This window comes from Oryctolagus cuniculus, chromosome 12 (assembly GCF_051225735.1).
Source record: "Oryctolagus cuniculus isolate XC-2025 breed Fujian yellow rabbit chromosome 12, ASM5122573v1, whole genome shotgun sequence".
NCBI classification, from domain to species: Eukaryota; Metazoa; Chordata; class Mammalia; order Lagomorpha; family Leporidae; genus Oryctolagus; species Oryctolagus cuniculus.
The window spans coordinates 74,326,467-74,351,195 of record NC_142878.1 but is presented as its reverse complement, the minus strand read 5'-3'; the positions used below and the strand labels follow the sequence as shown (position 1 = coordinate 74,351,195).

The 24,729-nt window shown below is 41.6% G+C and overlaps 1 protein-coding gene across 4 annotated transcripts in view; it reads left to right on the top strand.

Annotated features, from left to right (window-relative positions):
• The window catches only part of DMXL2 (Dmx like 2), a 176,447-nt gene that overhangs the window by 135,931 nt on the left and 15,787 nt on the right, over positions 1-24,729 (top strand). For 2 of the 4 annotated variants that reach the window (XM_008269002.5, XM_051821996.3), the window contains exons 24-32: positions 1,116-2,197; positions 2,571-2,762; positions 4,281-4,357; positions 6,655-6,782; positions 9,569-9,817; positions 13,169-13,347; positions 21,930-22,060; positions 23,234-23,319; positions 24,388-24,589. In XM_008269002.5, coding sequence (XP_008267224.4) covers positions 1,116-2,197; positions 2,571-2,762; positions 4,281-4,357; positions 6,655-6,782; positions 9,569-9,817; positions 13,169-13,347; positions 21,930-22,060; positions 23,234-23,319; positions 24,388-24,589 — 2,326 coding nt within the window. Of the gene's footprint in view, positions 1-1,115; positions 2,198-2,570; positions 2,763-4,280; positions 4,358-6,651; positions 6,783-9,568; positions 9,818-13,168; positions 13,348-21,929; positions 22,061-23,233; positions 23,320-24,387; positions 24,590-24,729 lie in introns of all 4 variants that reach the window. The other 2 variants (XM_051821997.3, XM_051821995.3) reach the window with 1 other exon arrangement.

Below are 24,729 nucleotides of genomic sequence, written 5' to 3'. Positions count from 1 at the left end.
TACCGTTTGAATAGTTTTACTGTTAATTCTCATAGTACAACACATTAAGGACAGAGATTCTACATGGGGAGTAAGTGCACAGTGACTCCCGTTGTTGATTTAACAATTGATACTCTTATTTATGACGTCCGTAATCACCCGAGGCTCTTGTCATGAGCTGCCAAGGCTATGGAAGCCTCTTGAGTTCACAAACTCCAACCTTATTTAGACAAGGCCATAGTCAAAGTGAAGGTCTCTCCTCCCCCTAGGGAATATTTTTTACCCTTGAGAGTTTAGGCCTTTACACTGATTGAATTCAAATGTGCATGATAGGGTTCTTTCTTCCTAGATTTCAAATGTATGCCTTATAATGAAAGGCTTAGATTCTCATTAGCATTAGCATACTAATTTGTTGTTTTATATGCATGTAATGGTTTCAGATTAATACTTGAAATAATTTTCATGACTACATGATGTCTAAGAACAGGTTAAGTTTTTTTTGTTTTTAAGGTATGTCCTGGTAAGTATGCTCAGTCAGATTAATTATTTAAAAGTTGCTTTTTATAGTTCATCTCTATATGGTTGTGATACCAACTTGATACTCAGATTCATTTCTTTAATTCTGCCTTTGTTTTTTTGTGAAGTTTTTTTAAAATTTAATTTTCTCTTAAGATTATATAAAATATTGACATAATTTTGAAATAAAGTATACAAGACCAAGTATTTTTAAAGAAATCTATCTGCCTATTCTTGTCTCCTTTTTTAGGGAGCCAGTTAGTTTGTGTGTGTGTGTTTTCTTCCATTTAAAAAATATGAGAATAAGCAGATGTGTGTGAGTGTGTGTTTATATCCCCGCTGCACTTTCTAAGATAAAAGGTAGTTTACTGTATCTGTTTTCTGTATCTTTTTTAACATAATATATCCTGCATAGCACCCCATAGTGATGGACAGCATTCTATGGCCTGGAGGGAAATTCTTGTGATTTCAGTTGTATAAATGATTGGATGTACCATAGTTTAACCTGTTATAGATTAATATTTTCATGTCTTTTATTTTGAAGAAATACTGATGAATTTTATTATTTTGTAATATAAATACAAATTAACAACCTTGTGGTTTTTATCTGATTCCTATAGCTATCATCAAATCTTGTAATCCAACGGTGTTTAGCTTTTACAACTACCTTCGAACTCATCCTTTGCTTATCCGAAGAAACCTTGCTTCCCCTGAAGGAACTTTGGCAACCTTAGGTCTCAAAACTGAGAAAAACTTTGTTGATAAAATTAACCTCATAGAAAGAAAATTGTTCTTTACCACTGCAAATGCTCATTTTAAAGTTGGATGCCCTGTTTTAGCCTTAGAGGTACTTTCCAAAATTCCAAAAGTAAGCAAAACATCTTCCTTACCTGCAAAAAAAGATCAGCCTGACTTAATGTCCAAAGAGCTGGGTGATGCCCCTTCAGAATCAAAAACTGTGAGTGATGGCAATGGAAGTTCTAGCACTGAGTGGTCACAAGTCACTTCCGCACACTTTGACTGGAGTCAGCCGATTGTAAAAGTTGATGAGGAACCCCTTAATCTTGATTGGGGTGAAGATCATGATAGTGCCTTAGAAGAAGAGGAAGAAGATGCTGTGGGCTTAGTAATGAAAAGCACAGATGCCAGGAGAAAGGACACTCAGGAAGATGAGAAGGCTTCAGAGGCTGCTGTGGAGTTGACTCCTCAGGAGGAGGACTGTCTCGGAGGTGATGCTGAGGTTGATGTGATTGCCGAACAACTAAAATTCAGGGCTTGTTTAAAGATCCTTATGACGGAACTAAGAACGCTGGCCACAGGTTATGAAGTAGATGGAGGAAAACTCAGGTTTCAGCTCTATAACTGGCTTGAAAAGGAAATTGCTGCCCTGCATGAGATATGTAATCATGAGTCAGTTATCAAAGAATATTCCAGTAAAACATACTCGAAGGCAGAGAGTGAGCTTCTGGACCAGGAAGAAATGGTGGACAAACCAGATATTGGTTCCTACGAGCGCCATCAGATAGAAAGGCGGAGACTACAGGCTAAACGTGAACATGCAGAGAGACGAAAGCTGTGGCTGCAGAAAAACCAAGATCTCCTCAGAGTGTTTCTTAGTTACTGCAGCCTTCATGGGGCCCAGGGTGGTGGTCTGGCCTCAGTAAGAATGGAACTCAAGTTTTTGCTGCAAGAATCACAGCAGGTATGAATCACTTTGATTTCAATAGTTTATAGCTATAAAACTCATTTTACTAGTTAATATAAAAATATTCAGCTCCTCTATTCAAGGAGACGGGAGCTTATATTCTATGTGGGTCTTCTCAGTCTCAAGTTCTAATAATTAGGAGTGGGCTTACAAGCTTGAAAGCATGGCTGTCGTCTCTGTCTTTTGCATCTAGCATAGCACCTGGTACTTACTGACTGCTCAGTAATTTCAGTAGAACATATGAACAAGAAACTGACATTACTGTGTTTATACAAGTGTGTTGTCACCAGCATTTTTTAACAGATAACTGTTGGGTTTTCCCCCCTTCATTTTAATCACTTTGAAAAAAATAATTCATTATCACCTACAGGAAACTACAGTAAAACAGCTTCAGTCTCCACTACCATTGCCTACTACCCTACCTCTGCTTTCAGCAAGTATTGCTTCAACAAAAACAGTCATAGCTAATCCTGTATTGTACTTAAATAATCACATCCATGATATACTTTATACTATTGTTCAGATGAAAACACCACCTCATCCCAATATCGAAGATGTGAAGGTAATGTGAAGTTTATGGTTATTTGCTACTGTACACACTGAGGAGGTAAATATGCATAATTGCCTTCCAGTTGGAATGTAGAGGGAATATTTTATGTGCTCTTACACGCTACCTTCTCATTCTCAATTAGCAGAAGACTATTTGTCCAGTGAATGCAATTTAACAGTAAGCATTCTTCACAGTTCTGAAAAGGTGTCTTTTCTAGACTGTATTTATTCCTTTAGATCTTCGTTTCTCTTAAATAAACCATTATGTTGGGAATATTTATGACTGTTTACATGCCAAGATAATGTGAAAATATAAGTTGCTGAGTTCCTGGGAGAAAATCATGCTTGATCAGAAATGATCCTAGATAAAGTATCCTTATTACTGGTCCCTTGGTGATTATGTTTATTAGAAGCTGTGGAGTAGGGACAATCAGAGTTTGGCAGAATTTACCCGAAATTAAACCTGCAATCCGATGCTGAGAACTTAAAAAATGGTACTTCCCAAGAAATGCTATGGAGCTTGGCAAGACCTGGCGAGTACTGTGCCAGCCTAAGTGTACTTGTGTGGTGCTTTTCCCACTTCTGTGGCTGATGGGGCTTCAGATCCCAATATTTTAATTTTGTTCTCTTTCATTTCACAAGTGTGCTTCATCTCTGGTAGTATTTTTCTGAAGGACCCATAATATTCTATTCACATGAATCTAGTACAGACTGCTTGTACATAGTGAATTAATTGCTGTGAGCATTTTAGCACAGATTACTTAAATTACTAGATGAATTTGGACATGTAGAAAAGTGGTTAAAATGCATATTAATTTTAAGCAAAAGCTCCAAGTTCCTTGAAATTTGGGTTAGGCTTTCAAAGAGTAATGAAACTTCAAATTTTAAGATTTTTGTGAGTCTCAAATTCAGTCTGGATGTCAGGTTATGGTTTTTATATTGTATGGATAATTTTTAAACTTTCTAAATGAAACATACTATGACTGTGCCCTATGTATGAGTACTAAGTTAATTACTTGCTTTCTGGAAAATTAGCCATTTCACACAGTGATTGATATATTTACTAAACAAATTTAATTCATTCTTACTGATAAGCTCAACTCTTTATTTTCATTAAGAATATTATAAGATAAGCTTAAATAAAAACTGAAAATCTTGTGCTTACTTTGGTTCTTTGGTCCTTTTTTTTTTTTTTTTTTTTTTTTTTCTGACATTTAAGCTGATAGTTGGTAGCCAGGACATCCCAGTAACATCAGTACTTTCAGTACTTTGCTCATAGCCTTGTAAATGGCAGGCTCGCATTAAGTAAAGATTTGAAAAATTTGTGTCTGAACGGTCAGCTTTGCAGTGAGTGTGCATAGAAAGGTGGATGAGGATGATTTTAGAAGGCTTAAAGCAGAGTTAGTAGTCTTATTTAGCACTGAGTCTTATTTATGATATTGCTAGTTTCCTGGGTGTTTTCTGATTCTAAAATATGACTGTTGTGTAGAAATGTTAGTACAAACTGTAACTGTGGCTGTTTTGGTTTTAGGTGCACACACTTCATTCACTAGCAGCATCCCTTTCTGCATCAATTTACCAAGCATTATGTGACAGTCATAGCTACAGGTAAAAAAAAATCACCCCAAATAGTGTTAATACAGCAAAAACATTAAACTGTTCCAGAGTTCATTAAGGGTCTCTTTCCCTAGTTAACTGAAAAATCCCCAAATATGATCGCCATGTATATTTCAATAGGAAAGATAGAATCAGAAATAAAACAGTTTAGTTGTGGCCTAGTAATGAGAGAAATATAGAACATGACAAATATAAATGATCCTCATTACCATCTTTCTTCACTTTTAAGAAAAAAGTTTAGTGTCCAAAATTATTTATAATATGAAATTTCCTTATTTTTCCTCCTTGGGAATTATTTTTTTTGCATTGGATTAGCTCCTGTTTACCTAACTAGTTTTCACAGTTGAAAGGAAAGATTTTTAAAAAATATAAAAAGTATCTAGGGACTTTGAAAGGTTCATGGAAAATGCATTTTTGGGCAAAAAACTTGAAATCCATGCATAGCACAGTTGTCAAAAAGCTTGTGGAAAATGCATATTATGGAAAAATTATGGATTTTAAAATCTTTTGCAGCAAGATAAAGTGATCTTAAAATTTTTAAAAACTTGCCGGCGCCGCGGCTCACTAGGCTAATCCTCCGCCTAGCGGCGCCGGCACACCGGGTTCTAGTCCCGGTTGGGGCGCCGAATTCTGTCCCGGTTGCCCCTCTTCCAGGCCAGCCCTCTGCTGTGGCCCGGGAGTGCAGTGGAGGATGGCCCAAGTGCTTGGGCCCTGCACCCCATGGGAGACCAGGATAAGCACCTGGCTCCTGGCTCCTGCCATCGGATCGGTGCGGTGCGCCGGCCGCAGCGCGCCGGCCGCGGCGGCCATTGGAGGGTGAACCAACGGCAAAGGAAGACCTTTCTCTCTGTCTCTCTCTCTCACTGTCCACTCTGCCTGTCAAAAAAAAAAAAAAAAAAAATTTTTTAAAAACTTATAGAGACAGAGAGAAACACAAATTTCCTACCTACTGGTTGTGTCTGCAAATGCTCTGGTGCTGGGAACTCCATACAGTTCTCCCATTTGGGTGGCAGGGACCCAACTGTTTGAGCCTCAGTTCTGAGCAGAGCTGGAACTTGAACTCCAGGATGGGATGGAGATGTACCAAGTGACATCCTAACCCTTACGTCAAATGCCTGCCCTAAACTTGTCTTTTAATTTCATTTCCAGATTTTCTGAAGTACCCTTATAGATTCCTAAAATTGAATTCTTAAAATAAATTTTACTTATCCATTTATATATGATGTTAAAGTCTTTGGGAAGTGATATCAACTAACAATAATGGTTTGAACTTTTCTAAGTGTAAAATTACCTTTATATACTATATGTACTATATATACTTTGCATTTTCAATAACTAATGTAAGTAGTAAGAAACTTACTAGCTTCTTGAAAAGATGACCCAGATTTAAATGAATTAATTATATCAGTAAGTGAAAGGTTTGTTATAGAAATATTATGTGAAATTGATATTAAATGTATTTAGCAAATGTTTGTGCAAACTTTTGATATCAGATAAGGGATTACTCTCTTACCATGGCCTGAACTCTGTCCTAGTTAGGCCATGTCTAAATAGCTCCAGAGATTTAGAAATGCAGATAAGGAGAAAAAAAGCTTATTGAGTTGGCATGGTAATCTAACTGATGAAAGATAAGTTGTTTGATATCAGTCACTGGTTAAAATGGCACCAAATGAGAATTTGGATACATTGTTTTCAGTATGTAATATCCAGGCTTGAGGATATGATTTACACTCAAAACTTTAACTCAGCTTTACTTTCTGCTTTTGTATTTTCTCCATTCCACAAAGATAGCCATTATGAAGAGGGAAGTCAATGATTAAGAACATTTGGCTTTATGGTTAGGGAATTCTAAAATATGATTATTTAGATTTTAGCTCATATTTTATTTCAACGTTAAGTTTGCACAACTGTGGAGAGCTAAGAAATGCAGCAAACTAGTACCCTGAAACGTTCTGTCTTCAGTGCCCTAGACCAACAGGAGTCTCCTTATCCAGACTTAAAAAGCCTGTGTAAACTAGAAAATATTTTAAAGTATGGACATGTGGAAAGATGGAAAGACTGAATGTCATGTGCCTAACATAGTTAAGTTTAGTATTTTGTTCTTAAAAAGATCAATAAATGTAACTAAATCCAACGACTTTATAAAATAAATTTTTTTAGATAGTGAATTCAGTTTTAAGAATTTTGGTGTTTCTTAATAATGATTATCAAAACATGATATGTATCAAGTACCTTTGCTCATTGCCTCTGTTAAGGGGGTAAGTAACTGAACCTATTTGTTTTAGCAGTCAGACAGAAGGAAATCAGTTTACAGGAATGGCTTACCAAGGACTTCTTTTAAGTGACCGTCGAAGACTAAGAACAGAAAGCATTGAAGAACATGCAACACCAAATTCATCTCCTGCTCAATGGCCTGGTGAGAATTTGTGTATTTTTGTCTGGTTGATTGTGTGATTTTATTTTTTTAATTTCCAGTGTTTTACTTGGCAATTCATTTTTTTTTAACTTTTATTTAATGAATATAAATTTCCAAAGTACAGAATATGGATTACAATGGCTTCCCCCCCCCATAACTTCCCTCCCACCCGCAACCCTCCCCTTTCCCTCTCCCTCCCCCATTCCATTCACATCAAGATTCATTTTCAATTCTCTTTATATACAGAAGATCAGTTTAGCATATATTAAGTAAATTCATTTTTAAAATGGCAATTCATTTTTAAAAATCTGCTGGTCAGTTTCCTGATTATCACTCTTTGTGGACTTGGTGAATGGCTCTTTCCATGTTTGTTTTTGATGCTGTTTTCTCCTGTGGATTAGGGGTTCTTCAGTGCTGTATGTTGTCTGGAGACAGACAGTGAAGGCTGTGTTGACCAGCATCCAAAGGAAGGTCTTAGCATCATACTGTATCAGGGGAACACTCCATCTTCCTTATCCTTAAACATTCTGAATTAGAATCTTAGCAAACTCACAGACGTATTCATTTAATTTATTTAGTTGTTTGTTTATTTGAAAGACAGAGTTACACAGAACGGGAAGGAGAGGCAGGGAGAGAGGTCTTCCCTCTACTGGTTCACTCTCCATTTGGCTGTGCTGATCCAAAGCCAGGAGCCAGGAGCTTCTTCTGGGTCTTGCATTCAAGTGCAGGGGCCCAAGGACTTGGGCCATTTCCTACCGCTTTCCAAGGCCATAGCAGAGAGCTGGATCAGAAGTGGAGTAGCCAGTACTGGAACCGGCACCCACATGGGATGCCGACACTGCAGATGGTGACTTTACCCACTATGCCACAGTGCAGGCCCCACAGACATATTTTTACTAATTCATCAGAGAGAATACCATTACTCCCAAGAGTGTGAACTTATGTATTGGGATAGCAGCGACCATATGTCATGCTGTCAGTCCTTCTCCTTCTCTGTTGAGCTTTATTTCTCATTCACTACATTATTTCATATCCCAAGTATGTATTTAAAATTAACTTTAGCTTGGCTTTTAGAAACATATTGCTTTCATTTTGAAATAATTTCAGGCTTGCAAAAGTAGTACTAAGAATTTTTATATAACCCTCGCCTAGAGTTTCCAAATAGTAACGTTTTATCATACTTGCTTTATCACTTATTCTTTTTCTCTCTCATTTAATGTGTGTGTGTTTCTGCATATTTTTTTGAGATATTTGGAAGTTGCCGAATAACATGCTTTTTCATCAAAATGCTTGCGTTTCCTAAAACATCCTCTTATGTAACCACAGCACAGTTACCAAATTTAACATATTAACATTTTAACTGACACAATATTGTTCTCTAATATATCAACCTTTTGAAAATTTTGCCAGTTGTCCCACTAATGTCCTTATGATGCATGTGCCAATTACTTGTAACATCTTTAATAGTGTCTTCTAATAAGGAGTAAAATCTCCCCTTTTTTTCTCTTTTATAAAAAGACTGACACTTTTGAAGAATACTGGCCTTTAAAAAAAAAACATGTCTCAGTTTTGGCTTTTTCTAATTTTTTCCTAATATTAAATTCAGGTTATGTATTTTTGGGTGGGGATCCCACAAAAAAGATGGGCACATGATGTCAGTACTTGTGCTGTTAACTTTGATCGTTTAGTAAGGTGGTTCTGCCAGGTCTCCCCTTTGTAAAGTGACAATTTTTTTCCTTTACAATTTATCAGTATCTTTTTTTTTTTTTTTGACAGGCAGAGTGGACAGTGAGAGAGAGAGACAGAGAGAAAGGTCTTCCTTTGCCGTTGGTTCACCCTCCAATGGCCGCCGTGGCCGGCGCGCTGCAGCCGGCGCACCGCGCTGATCTGATGGCAGGAGCCAGGAGCCAGGTGCTTATCCTGGTCTCCCATGGGGTGCAGGGCCCAAGCACCTGGGCCATCCTCCACTGCACTCCCTGGCCACAGCAGAGAGCTGGCCTGGAAGAGGGGCAACCGGGACAGAATCCGGCGCCCCGAGGGGGACTAGAACCCGGTGTGCCGGCGCCGCTAGGCGGAGGATTAGCCTAGTGAGCCGCGGCGCCGGCCCATTTATCAGTATCTTAAAGAGCTAGTTTGAGGTTGTGTAAAACACCAAATTTTAGCATCCAGGGGGTGGTATTTAGTCTAGTTGTTAAGGTGCTTGTTGTTTCCCTTGGGAGTACCTAGGTTTTTTACCTGGCTCTGGCTCCCCACTCCAGCTTCCTGCTACTCCAGACTCTGGGATGGTAATGGCTCAAGTCGTTGGGTCCCTACCACCCACGTGGGAGACCTGGATTAGGTTCCTGTGGCCTGGACCAGTCCGGGCTGTTGCAGACAGTTAGGGAGTGAACTAATAGATGAGCGCTCTATTTGTCTGTCTCTCTACCTGTCAAATCAATTAGTAAAGTTTTTTAGGAGGTTAATATCTAGTGATGCTTCTTGCCCAAAGGTATTACTGTGTGGTTACCAGTTATGATATTCTAATTCTGTCATTCCTTCTGCTTACTACTTGAAATCCCATTATAAGGAAAGTCCCTTTTTTATTTACTTATTTAGTCATTTATTATGTTGGTATAGAATAATGGATTCTTATTCTATAAGTTATAATCCATTCCTATCATTATTTTGTTACTCAGATTATGGAAATATTTATTTTGTAGAAAATACACTTAGGAATGGCCAGGTCTGATGTTTTTTCCTTTTGGGGCTTTATGCTGACATACTTATGATATTGTATGTTCTTACAGGTGTGAGCTCACTTATTAATCTCTTGAGTTCAGCTCAAGATGAAGACCAGCCAAAACTGAATATTTTGTTATGTGAAGCTGTTGTTGCTGTTTACTTGAGTTTATTGATACATGCTCTTGCCACTAATTCTTCCAATGAGTTGTTCCGACTTGCAGCCCACCCATTAAATAATCGAATGTGGGCTGCTGTTTTTGGAGGGGGCGTGAAACTTGTTGTTAAACCTCGAAGACAATCAGAAAATATTTCAGGTAAGATGAATTTGACACCAGTACTATATATAAATGTAAATAATTTCCAGTTTTGAAGAAGGGTTTTTATTTTAATGTTTTGAGAAATTTTATTTTGAAAACCAGTGATATTTAAACATTATTTTAGGATTGTGAATAATTTAACTCATATTAGGAAAACATATAGTTTGTTACTTTTATTTTTATGGAAGTAACATTTTTGAAGTTGGCAAAGTAGACATGTTTGAAGAGGATGAAAACAGGGGAAAGGTGAAGGTAAGTGAGGAGACATTGTTCAGGAAGGAGGTGACCCGAATCCTGGGATGAGTTCCTGAGTCACAGTGAGGGAGGTGATCTCACCAGCTTCCACTGAATTTTCTGTGATTTTTGTTTATGATAATTCTGTCCTTGAAGGTTATCCATGCTTAAATTCTTTAGTTTGTATTCATGTCCACGTTCATTACATTTACTTAATACCTGCCACATACTAGGTAGTGTTCCAGGCTTTGGAGATACAGGAATGAACAAGGCAGATGCATTGCTTTCATGAAGCTTACATCTTGTGGAGGTAGGCACACAGTAGGTATGATAAGAACCATGAGAAACATAGAGCAGAGAGAGTGGCAAGACAGTGATGAGGGAATGGGGCTGGTGCCAGTCTAGTCACCATGGTCAGAAGACGCGTCTCAGGTAGCATTTTGAGCAGAGCCCTGGGGAAGTCAGGAATGACACCATACAGATATCTGGGACAGAGCATTGCAAGCAGACAGCAGAGAACACAGAGGTCCTGAGTAGGAACAGACTTGGGCTTTTTCAGGAAGTACTTTCGTGAACAGGGGCAGTGTTGTAGGAGATGAGGTTGAGAAATAGCTAGGACAAGGCTGTTCAGGGTTTCATGGATCATGAGAAAGCTTTCATTGTTCTAGAAAATGATAGGGAACTCAGAATATTTTAAGCAGAGGAGTGACAGAATCCTTAGATTTTCGAAAAATGCATGCTAGCTGCTTTGTGGAGAACAGACTGTAACAACAACTAAAAGAATAGTAGGGCGCTTGGATTGAGGGCAGAGGGATTAATGTAAAATCCACTTAAAAGATGATTGTGGGTTACCTTCAAAGAGGAGAAAATGTAATATATACATACAACAAAGTGTTGCCGAGCCAGAAAAAGTAATGAAGTACTGATACTGTGTTAGGCCGGCGCTGCGGCTCACTTGGCTAATCCTCTGCCTGTGGGCCGGCACCCGGGGTTCTAGTCCCGGTTGGGGCACTGGATTCTGTCCTGGTTGCTCCTCTTCCAGTCCAGCTCTCTGCTGTGGCTAGGGAGTGCAGTGGAGGATGGCCCAAGTGCTTGGGCCCTGCACCCTCATGGGAGACCAGGAGAAGCACCTGGCTCCTGGCTTCGGATCGGCACAGTGCGCCGGCCGTAGTGGCCATTTGGGGGGTGAACCAGTGGAAAGGAAGACCTTTCTGTCTCTCTCTAACTCTGCCTGTCAAAAAAAAAAAAAAAAAAAAAAGAAAGAAAGAAAGAAAGAAAATACTGTGTTAAGTGAAAGAAACCAGACATAGAAGATCACATATTCTATAATTCCATTTATTAGAAACGTCCAGAATAGGTAAACCCATAGAGACAGGAAGCAGACTGGAGTATGGGGAAAGAAGGAATAGAGTGATTGCTTAATGGGCAAGCAATTTCCATAGAATGTTGTACCTAGAGAGAAGTGGTCACGTGATAGTGTAAATGTACTACATGACACTGAATTGCACACTTTAAAATGACTAAGTTGAGGCCAGCTTTGTGGCGTAATGAGTATAGCCGCCGCCTGTGATGCCAGCATCTCATGTGAGCGCCAGTTCAAGTCCTGGCTGCTCCACTGCTCTTCGAGCTAATGCGCTCGGGAAAGCAGCAGCAGGTGACCCAAGTACTTGGGCCCGTGCACCCATGTGGGAGACCTAGAAGCTCCTAGCTCCTGGCTTCAACCTGGCCAGCCCTGGCTGTTGCAGCCATCTGGGAAATGAACCACTGTATGGAAGATTTCGGTCTCTCTCTCTAACTCTGACTTTCAAATAAATAAATAAGTTTTTAAAAATAAATAAATAAAAATGGCTAAGTTTACTTTATATACATTTCACCTCAATTTTTACAAGATTAACAAAAGATAATTGTGGTTTAGCCTAGAGTGGCAGTCATGGGCAGAGTGAAAAGTATTGATGTTCTGGATGTGAGTTGGCGTTAGAGTAGATGATTTGTTGATGAGATGTATCAGATGTGGGAGAAGAGAGGTCAAGATAAAATGGTGATTTTCTACAATGGGGAGGCTTAGGAAAAAAGCAGGGTGGCGTCTACTTTCTGGTCCCTCCACGTCTAATTAGTTCCTGAATCCTTTTGTGCCCTCTTATTAGCCCTTTGTCTAGTTTTTGCCAAGCACCTTACTAGTTCAGGCCTTTCCTATTTTCATCTTCCACTTTCCTCTCAGATTGAGTGAACAAACCATCCTTCATCAGGTGACTAGCCCAGAAAGGAGGAGAATTGCCCAAAAGAGCCAACTGTAGACTGTGTCCTTGTTTTGCCCTTCCTGACTCCTGTCCAACAAGCATGCTTCTCTCCTTGTTTACTCAGACCTCCTTTGGACATTTGTTTCTGCCTCTTCTCCCCTGTTCCTGTGGGGCCTCGCCCTTCTGTGAAGTCCAACCTTATATCCTACATAGTGAATCTTTCTTAAGACACATGGTCAGAATAATCTCATTCACTCTCTTTAATACTTACTGAACGGCCGGTGCCACGGCTCACTAGGCTAATCCTCCGCCTTGCGGCGCCGGCACACCGGGTTCTAGTCCCGGTCGGGGCGCCGGATTCTGTCCCGGTTGCCCCTCTTCCAGGCCAGCTCTCTGCTGTGGCTAGGGAGTGCAGTGGAGGATGGCCCAAGTGCTTGGGCCCTGCACCCGCATGGGAGACCAGGAGAAGTACCTGGCTCCTGGCTTCGGATCAGCGCAGCACGCCAGCCGTGGTGGCCATTGGAGGGTGAACCAACGGCAAAAGGAAGACCTTTCTCTCTGTCTCTCTCTCTCTCACTGTCCACTCTGCCTGTCAAAAAAAAAAAAAAAAAAAAAAAAAAAGACTTAGTGAACGTCACATTTATTTACTACATTTTATATAGTTACTTTAATCCTTGTTCTGCAGCACAGAGGCTATGGCACAGCGAGCCGTCCATCCCTGTCTGTGCTGTGACTTCTGAAAAACTGATGAGGGACTAGAAATGTTTAGAGGCACAAACAGATCATTTAGCCTAGGCTAAAATGTGGCAAGAGTAGGATGACAAGAACCATGAATTAAGTAAAGGAAAGTCAGTGCTGCTGTTTTCTCTTTGTTCAGCACCTCCTGTTCCTTCTGAAGACATAGATAAACACCGGAGAAGATTTAACATGCGAATGCTGGTCCCTGGAAGGCCTGTGAAAGATGCCACCCCACCACCAGTGCCTGCAGAAAGACCATCTTACAAAGAAAAGTTTATTCCTCCTGAACTTAGTATGTGGGATTATTTTGTGGCAAAGGTAAGGGTGTGAGAATTGCAGGCTTACAGTGTGCCTGTTTTAGTAATTCTGTGTCTGTATCACAGGACTGATGGGGTAGCTTTCGGATTGAATCACCAGAGGTTAGACAGCTCACCTCTCAAGTCCAGAAACTGATAGTCATAGTAAAGGCAGGGTTGATCAGATACTTGAGAAAAGGTGAGACAAAGGAAAACCCTTTGGGAAGTAGGTATAAACCAGAAGTCAGATTATTCACCTGCGATAAGTGTCATCTTACTCTCGTGTCTGTGATGCTGGTGTCTGCCATCCAGGCTCCTGTCATCTGATTCTCAGTGGTTTCCTTGGTCATCATGGAATCAGAGCAGGATATGGATGGACATGTGAAGGTTTCATCAGGCTTTGATGAGGTCCTATGACATTCTTTCTTTCCCCAGAGCAGAGAAAACTTCTCTGGGGATCAGAAAAGTCATGGTGGTTATATCCATTGCAGCCCATCTTCTGGCAGGCGTGGTGCATGCTAATACTTGTGTTTCTACACTTTGCTTTCTCGAGCTCTCACCTTCATTCTCTTGGCACATCTCCCTTTTTACACACACTGACACTGTTGTCTCCCTGCTGTGTGTGCCCAGAAGGGGAAACCTCACCTGTCATGCTTCTTCTCATTGTAACATTTTTGTTAGATCTCATCTTAAGGTTCTTGAGGTGCTGATCCCACAGTGGTTTTGGTAGGCTAAGTTAATCTTTACAGATCTTTCCAGGACGGTTTGATGCTTTATGTTGCTCTCTGAAAATGTTGGTTGGTTGTGCTGGGGGTTCTCAAAGTATAGTGTCAGCGGCAGCAGCATCTGCTGGGAACTTGTGAGAAATGTACATTCTTGGGTCCTGCCTCAGACCTACTCAATCAGAAATCTGCAAATGAGGATAACAATCCATTTTATCGAGCACGCTTGGCATTCCTAACATGTGCTCACTTTTGAGAACCACTGGCTTAAGTAGATTGTGAGTGCATATTTCCAGGCTTATACTCTATCTGGGATTCCATTCTGTACTTCCAGGATCATTCTAATATGTCAATTGAGGCTGCTCATGAATTGCATTTAATTCTGTTTGGTGAATAAACCAGGAAATTAATGTATTGTTAAAAAGTTCAAGGTTCTCTCATCGATTTTACTTTCCCTTTGGGGATCTAAGCTACTTTGGGATCCTGGATTTCTGCCAGTCACAAAACACACACCACAAAACACTCTGTGATCTCCATATGCACACACTGGCCTTTCAAATCCCGAGTGTTTACAGGAGGTGATAATGGAATGAACCAAAGCCTTCACCAACCAGGCGGTCAGCCAAATGCTGCTACAGGGATGTACTCGGCTCCCCACCTAGGAAACAGCGGCTTGAGACATTGCCCCATGCCAACAGAGAGTATTGCGTCGCCCTCATGTCAGCAGGAAGTAGCTCTAAAGACAGATCATCATTCTTCCACCCCTCCTGGACTTTGGGGGCTGATGTAATCCTATACAACTCTTGCTTTGTAAAAAACAAAAGAGGGGAATGTTAGTAAGATGGTGCCATCTTATCTTTGGCACCATCTACGCTCCGGACACCATCTTAGGATCTGGCCTCGTGGCCACCTTACACAGTAAGCTTTGGTCCTAAGCCCTGTGGCTCAACCACAGGGGTCAGCTCCACCCCACCCTAATGGGATCGCTGCTCCTACTTCCCTGCCCCCCAGCAGGTGTATCACAGGACTGCTTGCAGCACACGTGCTCTGTCTCTCCTGATTCCTCTCTCTCTCACTCTCTCGCCCTCTCGCTCAACAATAAGTCTTTTTAAAAAAAAAAAAAAAAAACTCAAAGAGTATTCAGAGTTCAGGAAAAATGTATATTATGAAAAAAACAATGCAGAAATTTCAGTTTTGTATTCCAAAATAAACTTACCTTTTAATTCCATTTTCCATGAACTTTTTGAATTATTCTTATACAAGCATGTGCCACTTAAGAATGTTTCCATCAACATTAGACCACATATGGGCTGGTGATCCTGTAAGATTGTATTCCCTAGTGACATTGTAGCCATCTCATTTTATTTTATTTTTTAAGAGATTTTATTTATTTACTTATTGGAGAGGTAGAGATACAGACAGAGAGGGGAAGAGACAGAGAGGTCTTCCATCCTCTGGTTCACTCTTCAAGTGGCCACAATGACCAGAGCTGAGCTGATCTGAAGCCGAGAGTGTCTTCTGGGTCTCCCATGTGGTTCAGGGGCCCAAGCACTTGGGCTATCTACCACTGCTTTCCCAGACCATAAGCAGAGAGCTGGATCAGAAATGGAACAGCCGGGACACCAACTGGTGTTTATATGGGATGTGGATGCTGCAGGCGGAGGCTTAGCCTACCACGACACAGCACTGGCCCCTACCATCTCATTTTGAAAATGCTGTATAATGTTCCCACCAAGAAGAAATTGCCTAAGGATGCTTTCTTCAGAGCCATCATTCATTAGTGCACAGTTAAATAAGCTAGTTCCCATGCCTTTTTTTTTTTTTTTTAAAGATTTATTTATTGAAAGGCAGAGCTGTAGATAGGGAGAGACAGAGACAAAGAGGTCCTCCATCTGCTGGTTCACTCCCTCAATGGCCTCAACAACCAGGGCTGGGCCAGGATAAAGCAAGGAACCAGGAGCTTCATCCACATCTCTCATGTGGGTGTAGGGAGATCAAGCACTTGGGTTGTCCAGTGAGGTTTTCCAAGCAGAGAGCTATAATGAAAGTGGAGCAGCTGGGACTTCAACCTCTGTCCACATGGGATGTCGGTGTTGTAGGCAGCAGCTTAACCTGCTATGCCATGCCAAATCCATGCCTACCTTTCTTTTTTTTTTTAAGATGCATTTATTTATTTGAGAGGCAGAGTTAGAAAGAGGGAGAGACAGAAAGAGAGGTCTTCCCGTCTGCTGTTTCACTCCCCAAATGGCCGCGATGGTTGGAGCTGGGCCCATCCAAAGCCAGATGCTTCTTCCAGGTCTCCCACATGGATGCGGGGGCCCAGGCACTTGGACAGTCTTCCACTCTTTCCCAGATCACTAGCAGGGAGCTGGATCAGAAGTGAAGCATCCAAGATTTGAACTGGCCGCCATATGGGATGCCAGTGCCACAGGTGGAAGTTTAACCTACTGTGCCACAGCCCTAGCCCCTTTACTACCTTTCTAACTTGAAATTTTTCTTTGCCATTCTGAAAGTCCCTTGTATCATTAATGTGAATGATAGCCTCAAGATTTGAAAGTGGTTATTGAAAGTTGTTATTTCAGGCCGGAGCCGCGGCTCATAGGCTAATCCTCCGCCTGCAGTGCCGGCACACCGGGTTCTAGTCCTGGTTGGGGTGCCGGATTCTGTTCCGGTTGCCCCTCTTCCAGTCCAGCTCTCTGCTGTGGCCCGGGAGTGCAGTGGAGGATGGCCCAAGTGCTTAGGCCCTGCACGCGCATGGGAGACCAGGAGAAGCACCTGGCTCCTGGCTTTGGATCAGCGTGGTGCGCTGGCTACAGCGGCCTTTGGGAGGTGAACCAACGGTAAAGGAAGACCTTTCTCTCTCTCTGTCTCTCTCACTGTCCACTCTGCCTGTCAAAAAAAAAAAAAAAAAAAAAAAAGTTGTTATTTCAGGGGCTGACGCTGTGGCACAGCCGGTTAAAGCCCTGGCTGAAGCGTCAGCATCCCACATGGGCACCGGTTCTAGTCCTGGCTGCTCCTCTTCTGATGCAGCTCTCTGCTATGGCCTGGGAAAGCAACAGAAGATGGCCCAAGTCCTTGGGCCCCTGCACCCATGTGAGAGACCTGGAAGAAGCTCCTGGCTCCTGGCTTCAGATTGGCGCAGCTCCAGCCATTGTGGCTATCTGGGGAGTGAACCAGCTGATGGAAGACCTCTCTCTGTGTGTGTACCTCTCTCTGTAACTCTGTTTAAAAAAAAAAAAAAAAGTTATTTCAAAAATACTTCCCCTGGGCCGAAGTGGTGGTGTGGTGGATAAGGCTGTCGCCTGCTGTGCCAGCATCCCATGTGGGCACCGGTTCTAGTCCCGGCTGCTCTACTTCCTATACAGCTTCCTGCTAATGGCCTGGGAAAACAGCGGAAGATGGCCTAAGTCTTTGAGCCCCTGCACCCACATGGGAGACCTGGAAGAAGCTCCAGGCTCCTGGCTTCGGACCAGCCCAGGAGGTCATTTGGGGGATGAACCAGCGGATGGAAGATCTCTCTCTTTCCCTCTTTCTCTTCTCTGTAACTCTACTTTTCAAATAAATAAAATACTTCCCCTTGATTTATATAAAGTTTTGAATTTTTGGAAAATGCAAAAAAGTATAAAGAAAGAAAATACCGCTTACCTATCCAACCAAATTTGCTTCTTTTCTTTTTTTGCTCAGTTTTTTAAAAATGTATGTAATTGGATTAGATTATTTAGTTCTGTATTTGCTGTTTCCAGTTAACATTATAAGGTAAGCAGCTCCTCACACCATTAACAACTCATAGAGCTGTCATTTTAGAAGATTTTTATTGGGACAGACGTTTGTAAACGTTGAGTGAAGACACAGCTTGGGACCTTCCATGTCAGAGTGCCTGAGTTTGAGCCCCAGCTGCACGTCCAATCCAGCTTCCTGCTAATGCACACTCTGCTAATGCACACTCTGCTAATGCACACTCTGCGAAGGCTCAAGTAGTTGGGACCCTGCCACCCAGTGGGAGATCCATATCAAGTTCTTGGGTCCCGGCAATGGCCTGGTTCAGGCCTGGCTGTTGCTGGCATTTGGGGGGTGAACCAGCTGATGGTTTTTATTTCTCTCTCTCTCTCTCTCTCTCTCTTGCTCTCTTTTTCTGTGTGTGTGTGTTTCAACTAAAATGAAAGTAAATTTTAAAAATTTAAAAGCTTTTGTTATAGAAACCTTGAACATACTCCAAAGGAGAAAGAATAGAATAGAAAAGGAATCCTTACATCATCTAGCTTCAGAAAGTGTCAGTTCTTGTGCAGTCTTGCTTCATTTATACCTGTACCCACTCCCTAGACGGTTTGGAAGCAGATCTAGGTGTTATGAAATTTTAGTCATAAATATCTTAGTATTTGTTTTAAAGAAAGGATTTTTGAGCAGAATGACACTAGCATTGTTTGTCTCTTTCTGACCCACAATTCTTGAATATCCTATCAGGTATTCCAGTACTCACATTTTCCCACCTGTGTCTCAAAAGTTCCTTTAAACTGATTTGTTTAAATGAGGATTCACAACAAGTATTGGCTGTTATGTCTTTTTTTTTTTTTTTTTTGACAGATAGAGTTAGACAGTGAGAGAGAGAGACAGAGACAAAGGTCTTTCTTCCTTTGGTTCACCCCCCAAATGGCCACCACGGCTGGCGCTGCACCGATCCGAAGCCAGAAGCCAGGTGCTTCCTCCTGGTCTCTGATGCAGGTGCAGGGGCCCAAGCGCTTGGGCCATCCTCCACTGCCTTGCCAGGCCACAGCAGAGTGCTGGATTGGAAGAGGAGCCCAGCCAGGCCGGCGCCATGGCTCACTTGGTTAATCTTCTGCCTGCGGTGCCGGTATCCTATATGGGCGCCGGATTCTGTCCCAGTTGCTCCTCTTCCAGTCCAGCTCTCTGCTGTGGCCTGGGAGAGCAATGGAGGATGGCCCAAATGCTTGGGCCCCTGCACCTGCATGGGAGACCAGGAGGAAGCACCGGGCTCCTGGTTTTGGATTGGCACAACACCTTGTCTCTGTCTCTCTCTCACTATCTGTAACTCTACCTGTCAAATAAATTAAAAAAAAAAAAAAGACTGTTAATCTGGAGGTTCTACCTTCCTCTCTTTCCTTTTAAACTTAATGCCCCCTTTTCTTGTCCCCTGAGAATTTGTTGGTTGATAATCTTTGCCTACCTCCAGTATTTCAGTGGGAGTTTTAAATTCTGATAATATAATCTGATTATTTACTGATCACTTATTTGTTGGAAGATGCTTCTGTATCAAGCTATTTGGTGACCCCGAAGTCTTTTTGAGTAGAAAAGACAAGGTGGATACTTTTGTTCCTTGCTTTCATGAACCTGTATTTAAACTGAAAAGTCTATTCCCTAGCATCCTTCAGGGGAATCCAGTGAATTATATTTTGCTCTATGCTGGTTATGATCTTACAGATTCAGACTTGTTTTGTGTGTTGTTTCATTCCACTGCAGTTATTCTGTTTCTGTTCAGATTGTCGATCTTTACCAGTGAGGACCCCTTCCAATTGGCTCCCTAATTTTTTTTTAGACTGTGCTACCAGCCTTTGAATTTTCTTGCATTCTAGGATGAGTTGTTCTATACTAATCATGCATATTTCCTGCCCAAGTCTGGGTGCAACCATGTTTCCAAAGACCTTGGATCCTTTCTGTGGGAAATGTTAAACAACCTCTGTCAGATGGAGGAGGTGCTCATAGGGTTGGTCATTGTTTCTCTGTGGGCATAATTTCTGTTGACCATTTAGGTGTTTGTTTTGATGAATATTTCAGTTTACAAAGTGGTGATTTGCTGTTTGTGAAATTAATATCTGCCAAGATAAACCTTGTTCATAATCAGATCGTTTTATTAAGTGGTGCTGGGCTAAAGTGTGTAAATCTAAATAGGGCTTTTTTTTTTTTTTTTTTTTTTTTTTTTTTTATTTTTGACAGGCAGAGTGGACAGTGAGAGAGAGAGACAGAGAGAGAAAGGTCTTCCTTTGCCGTTGGTTCACCCTCCAATGGCCGCCGCTGCAGCCGGCGCACCTCGCTGATCCGATGGCAGGAGCCAGGAGCCAGGTGCTTTTCCTGGTCTCCCATGGGGTGCAGGGCCCAAGCACCTGGGCCATCCTCCACTGCACTCCCTGGCCATAGCAGAGAGCTGGCCTGGAAGAGGGGCAACCGGGACAGAATCCGGCGCCCCGACCGGGACTAGAACCCGGTGTGCCGGCGCCGCAAGGTGGAGGATTAGCCTTAAATAGGGCTTTTGATACACATTACCAGATTGTTTTCCAGATTGCTAATTTATATTCTCTTTAGACTTATGAGAGAGTACACTTGTCCCTACCCTCATCAGCATTAAGTACTTTTAAAAAATTTTTTGGGCTGGCGCTGCGGCTCACTAGGCTAATCCTCCACCTTGCAGCGCTGGCACACCGGGTTCTAGTCCCGGTCGGGGTGCTGGATTCTGTCCCGGTTGCCCCTCTTCCAGGCCAGCTCTCTGCTGTGGCCAGGGAGTGCAGTGGAGGATGGCCCAAGTGCTTGGGCCCTGCACCCCATGGGAGACCAGGATAAGTACCTGGCTCCTGCCGTCGGATCAGCGCAGTGCGCCGGCTGCAGCGCGCCAGCCACGGCGGCCATTGGAGGGTGAACCAACGGCAAAGGGAGACCTTTCTCTCTGTGTCTCTCACTGTCCACTCTGCCTGTCAAAAAATAAAAAAAAAAATAATTTTTTGTTATTTTGGTTAAATAATTTTTTATTTCCTATCATGACATTGAAATTTTAATGTGCATGTTTTCATTTGATTTTCCACCTTGAGGAAATTGTTCATATTCTTAACTGAATTATCTTGAGATTATAATGGTTTTCCTTAATTTTTGTGAGTTACTTATTAAGGATATCATTAATTTTTCTTGTGACACTCTTTCCAGTTTGCTTTTTTTGACCTACAAAGATTCTTGAAAGCTTATTCAAGCATATCTATCCATTATTTTCTTTGCTATTTATAACATTTTTTATCATAAAAAGTCTTCCATTAGTATGTTTTTCATTATCTTATTCCCCTCCTTCTCTGTCTCCTTAACTTTTAATTCTCTTATTTATCTAGAATAAAATAAGGAACAGATTTCATCTCTCTCTCCCATCTCTCACACACAGCTTAGTGGTTGCTTTAGCATGATTGTTTGGATAATCCTCCCTTTACCTATGCTGACTTAAAATGCTGTCTATGTCTTAGCTCTTTTACCATTGGGCTGTTTTTTGCATCAGTCAATTGCTAGACTACACTCTTCTTACTTATTTTGATATCCACTAAGAACTGGTACCTTGTTTTAAAATGATTTCTTAGCTCTTCTTTTTTGTCCTTGTCTATTAACTTGAATCATGATCAGATCTCAAAAAAGCAAACAAAATCCCAGTGGGGACTTTTATTGCAGTTACTTTAAAACTGTGTAAAATTACTTGTAACTCATTGTGTTTTTCATACATTTCAGTTCCTTGATACAAGGATTTGAAATTTCCTTCACTGTAGCTCTATGCTTTCATAGTTTTTTGGTATTTTATGCTTTTCAGTATATCTTTTTCTTTAGACTTTTCCAACTTTTTGTTGTTGATAATGTAAGAAGAAAACTGTTGATTTTTGAGACTACTTATGTTTTCATGTGTCTAGCTACCCACTTATTTTAGTTTTCTGAGTTTTACCTGGTTATCTTGACTTTTAGGTCTAGTAGCATGAACAAGAGACATCATTTAGTGTGTTCAGTTTTTAGTTAGACAAACATATATTTTAAGAAAATATTGTTACAGATATGTTATAAAATATAATATATGTTATATATTTTAAGTATAAAATAACATTTGAAAAACTAACCTTACATTTCATTGCAGCCCTTTCTTCCCTTGTCTGACAGTGGTGTGATCTATGACTCTGACGAAAGCATTCATAGTGATGAGGAAGATGATGACGCTTTTTTTTCAGATACACAAATACAGGAGCACCAAGATCCCAACTCCTATAGGTGAATACGGCTTTTCTTTCTTTCCTTTATAAAAAATTCTGATGTTGTTAATTTTTTTTTTGACAGGCAGAGTTAGACACTGAGAGAGACAGAGAGAAAGGTCTTCCTTCCGTTAGTTCACCCCCCAAATGGCTGCTGCAGCCGGCACCTTGTGCCGATCCGAAGCCAGGAGCCAGGTGCTTCCTCCTGGTCTCCCATGCGGGTGCAGGGCCCAAGCACTTGGGCCATCCTCCATTGCCTTCCTGGGCCACAGCAGAGAGCTGGACTGGAAGAGGAGCAACCGGGACAGAATCCGGCACCCCAACTGGGACTAGAACCTGGGGTGCCAGTGCCATAGGTAGAGGATTAGCCAAGTGAGCCGTGGCACCGGCCAGATGTTATTAATTTTAAGTAATATTTTATCATGAGCTTATATGGGAACTGACTGATATTTTCAGGTTAGAAATTTTGTACCTTTGAGATAAATTTCTAGAAAAGAGTATTTTCCTCACATCCAGTTTCAAGGAATAGTTTTTATGCAGATTACAAACACAACTTTCTTACTGAGGAAAAGACAAGTATTGATGTGCTATTAGAACAATATCTATGGGGCCGGCACTGTGGCACAACAGGTTAATGCCCTGGCCTGAAGCACCGGCATCCCATATAGGTGCCGGTTCAAGACCTGGCTGCTCCACTTCCAATCCAGCTCTCTGCTATGGCCTGGAAAGGCAGTGGAGGATGGCCCAAGTCCTTGGGCCCCTGTACAAGCTTGGGAGACCTGGAAGAAGCTCCTGGCTCCTGGCTTCAGATCGGTGCAGCTCCATCCATGTGGCCATCTAGGGAGTGAGCCATCAGATGGAAGACCTCTCTCTTTCTCTGCCTCTTGTCTCTCTGTGTAACTCTGACTTTCAAATAAAAATAAATCTTAAAAAAAAAAAAAAGAACAATATGTATGCTGTTAGCTTCCATATGACTGATGTTTTTTCACTAGTTAGTTTTCAGATATTCCAAATGTGGCACACAGATAAATTTCTTTTATTTTCAAAGAATAGAAAGATGCCACTTTGTATAGTGAAAGGTGGTGGCAGCTTTTGTTCTTGGTTAGAGATGGGCTGAACAATTGATAGGGAGCATCACTGCTCCTGTCACAATTAATTTTTAATTGAGATTTTTTTTGTCTCTTTTGACCAGCTGGGCTCTCCTACATTTGACAATGGTTAAACTAGTACTTCACAATGTCAAGAATTTCTTCCCCATTGCTGGACTGGAATTCTCTGGTGAGTTTGGAATTTGAGAATTAATGTTATTAAATACAACAAATTACTATCAAGTTTCCCTTTACAAAAAGCTGTATAAAGGGCCATCTGGTAGTTATAAGAATACTGCATTGGAGATTTTTATGAAGTCTTATTTATCTTAGGCTGTAGTCTGTGTTTTGATTCGTAGCAAGAATCACTGTCTTGTGGAAGATTGAGGGCAGACATTTTGGCCTAGCAGCTGAGATACCTGTTGAGACTTGACATTCTACATCAGAGTGCCTACATCAGACTCCTGCCTCCAGCTCTGGGGCAGTGATGATGCCTTGAGTAGTTGGGTTCCTGCCAGCCCCTGGGAGACCTGGATTGTGGTTTGTGGAGGCTTCACTAGCATCTCTCTCCACTGCCCTTACCATTGTGGGGGGAATTTGGGGAGTACAACTGCAGGTGGGAGCATGCGTTCTCCCCTGCCCCACCCATCCCCAAGATGAAAAGGAAAAAAACACTGGATAAAAGAACAGGAAACCAGTCTGAGGAAGCTAGACATTTTCTCCATTCAATTTAGAAAGCTGGCCTTCTGTCTTGTTGAAAGCATTAATAATCTAAACAAGGGCCAGTGTGTGACTCAGTGGGCTAAGCCATCACTTGAGATGCTGCATCCCACATCAGAGTACCCATTCGAGTCCTGGCTGCTCTGCTTCTGATCCAGCTCCCTAATAATGTGCTAGAGAAGGCAGGGGAAGGCTGTCATCCACATGGGAGACGCAGCTTGAGTTCCTGGCTCCTTGCTTCCAGTTGGCCCAGCTCCACTGTTGTGGCCATTTGGGGAGTGAACCAGCAGATGGAAGATATTCTCTCTCTCTCTCTCTCTCTCACTCACTCTCAGCCTCCCTGCCTCTCCCCCTCTGTCACTCTGGCTTTTAAATAAATAAATATTAAAAATGAAAAAGAATCTAGATAGCCTTAGATTAACGTTTTAATTTATTTGTGTTTTCAGAATCTTGGCTCTAAGAATTTGGATTTTGTAAATATGTGGATGATGATCAGTACTTTTTCTGAAAATAAAAATGACATTCTGTCACCTTTTAGAGCTGCCTGTGACATCACCGTTAGGTATTGCTGTGATTAAGAACTTGGAGAACTGGGAACAGATCCTGCAAGAGAAAATGGACCACTTTGAAGGCCCACCCCCTAACTATATCAACACGTATCCAACGGACCTTTCAGTAGGAGCTGGGCCAGCTATTCTTCGAAATAAAGCAATGTTAGAACCAGAAAATACTCCATTCAAGTAAGAAAGCTCTTACAGTGCTGCTGAGAGCACAGCTTAGTGTCACTTTCTGGGACAGTGGGGAAAGCATGCCAAGAGTCTTTAAAACAGTGCAGCTTTGAGTGCGCAGTCTCTCCAGCAGTATTCTCTAAGGAAAAATC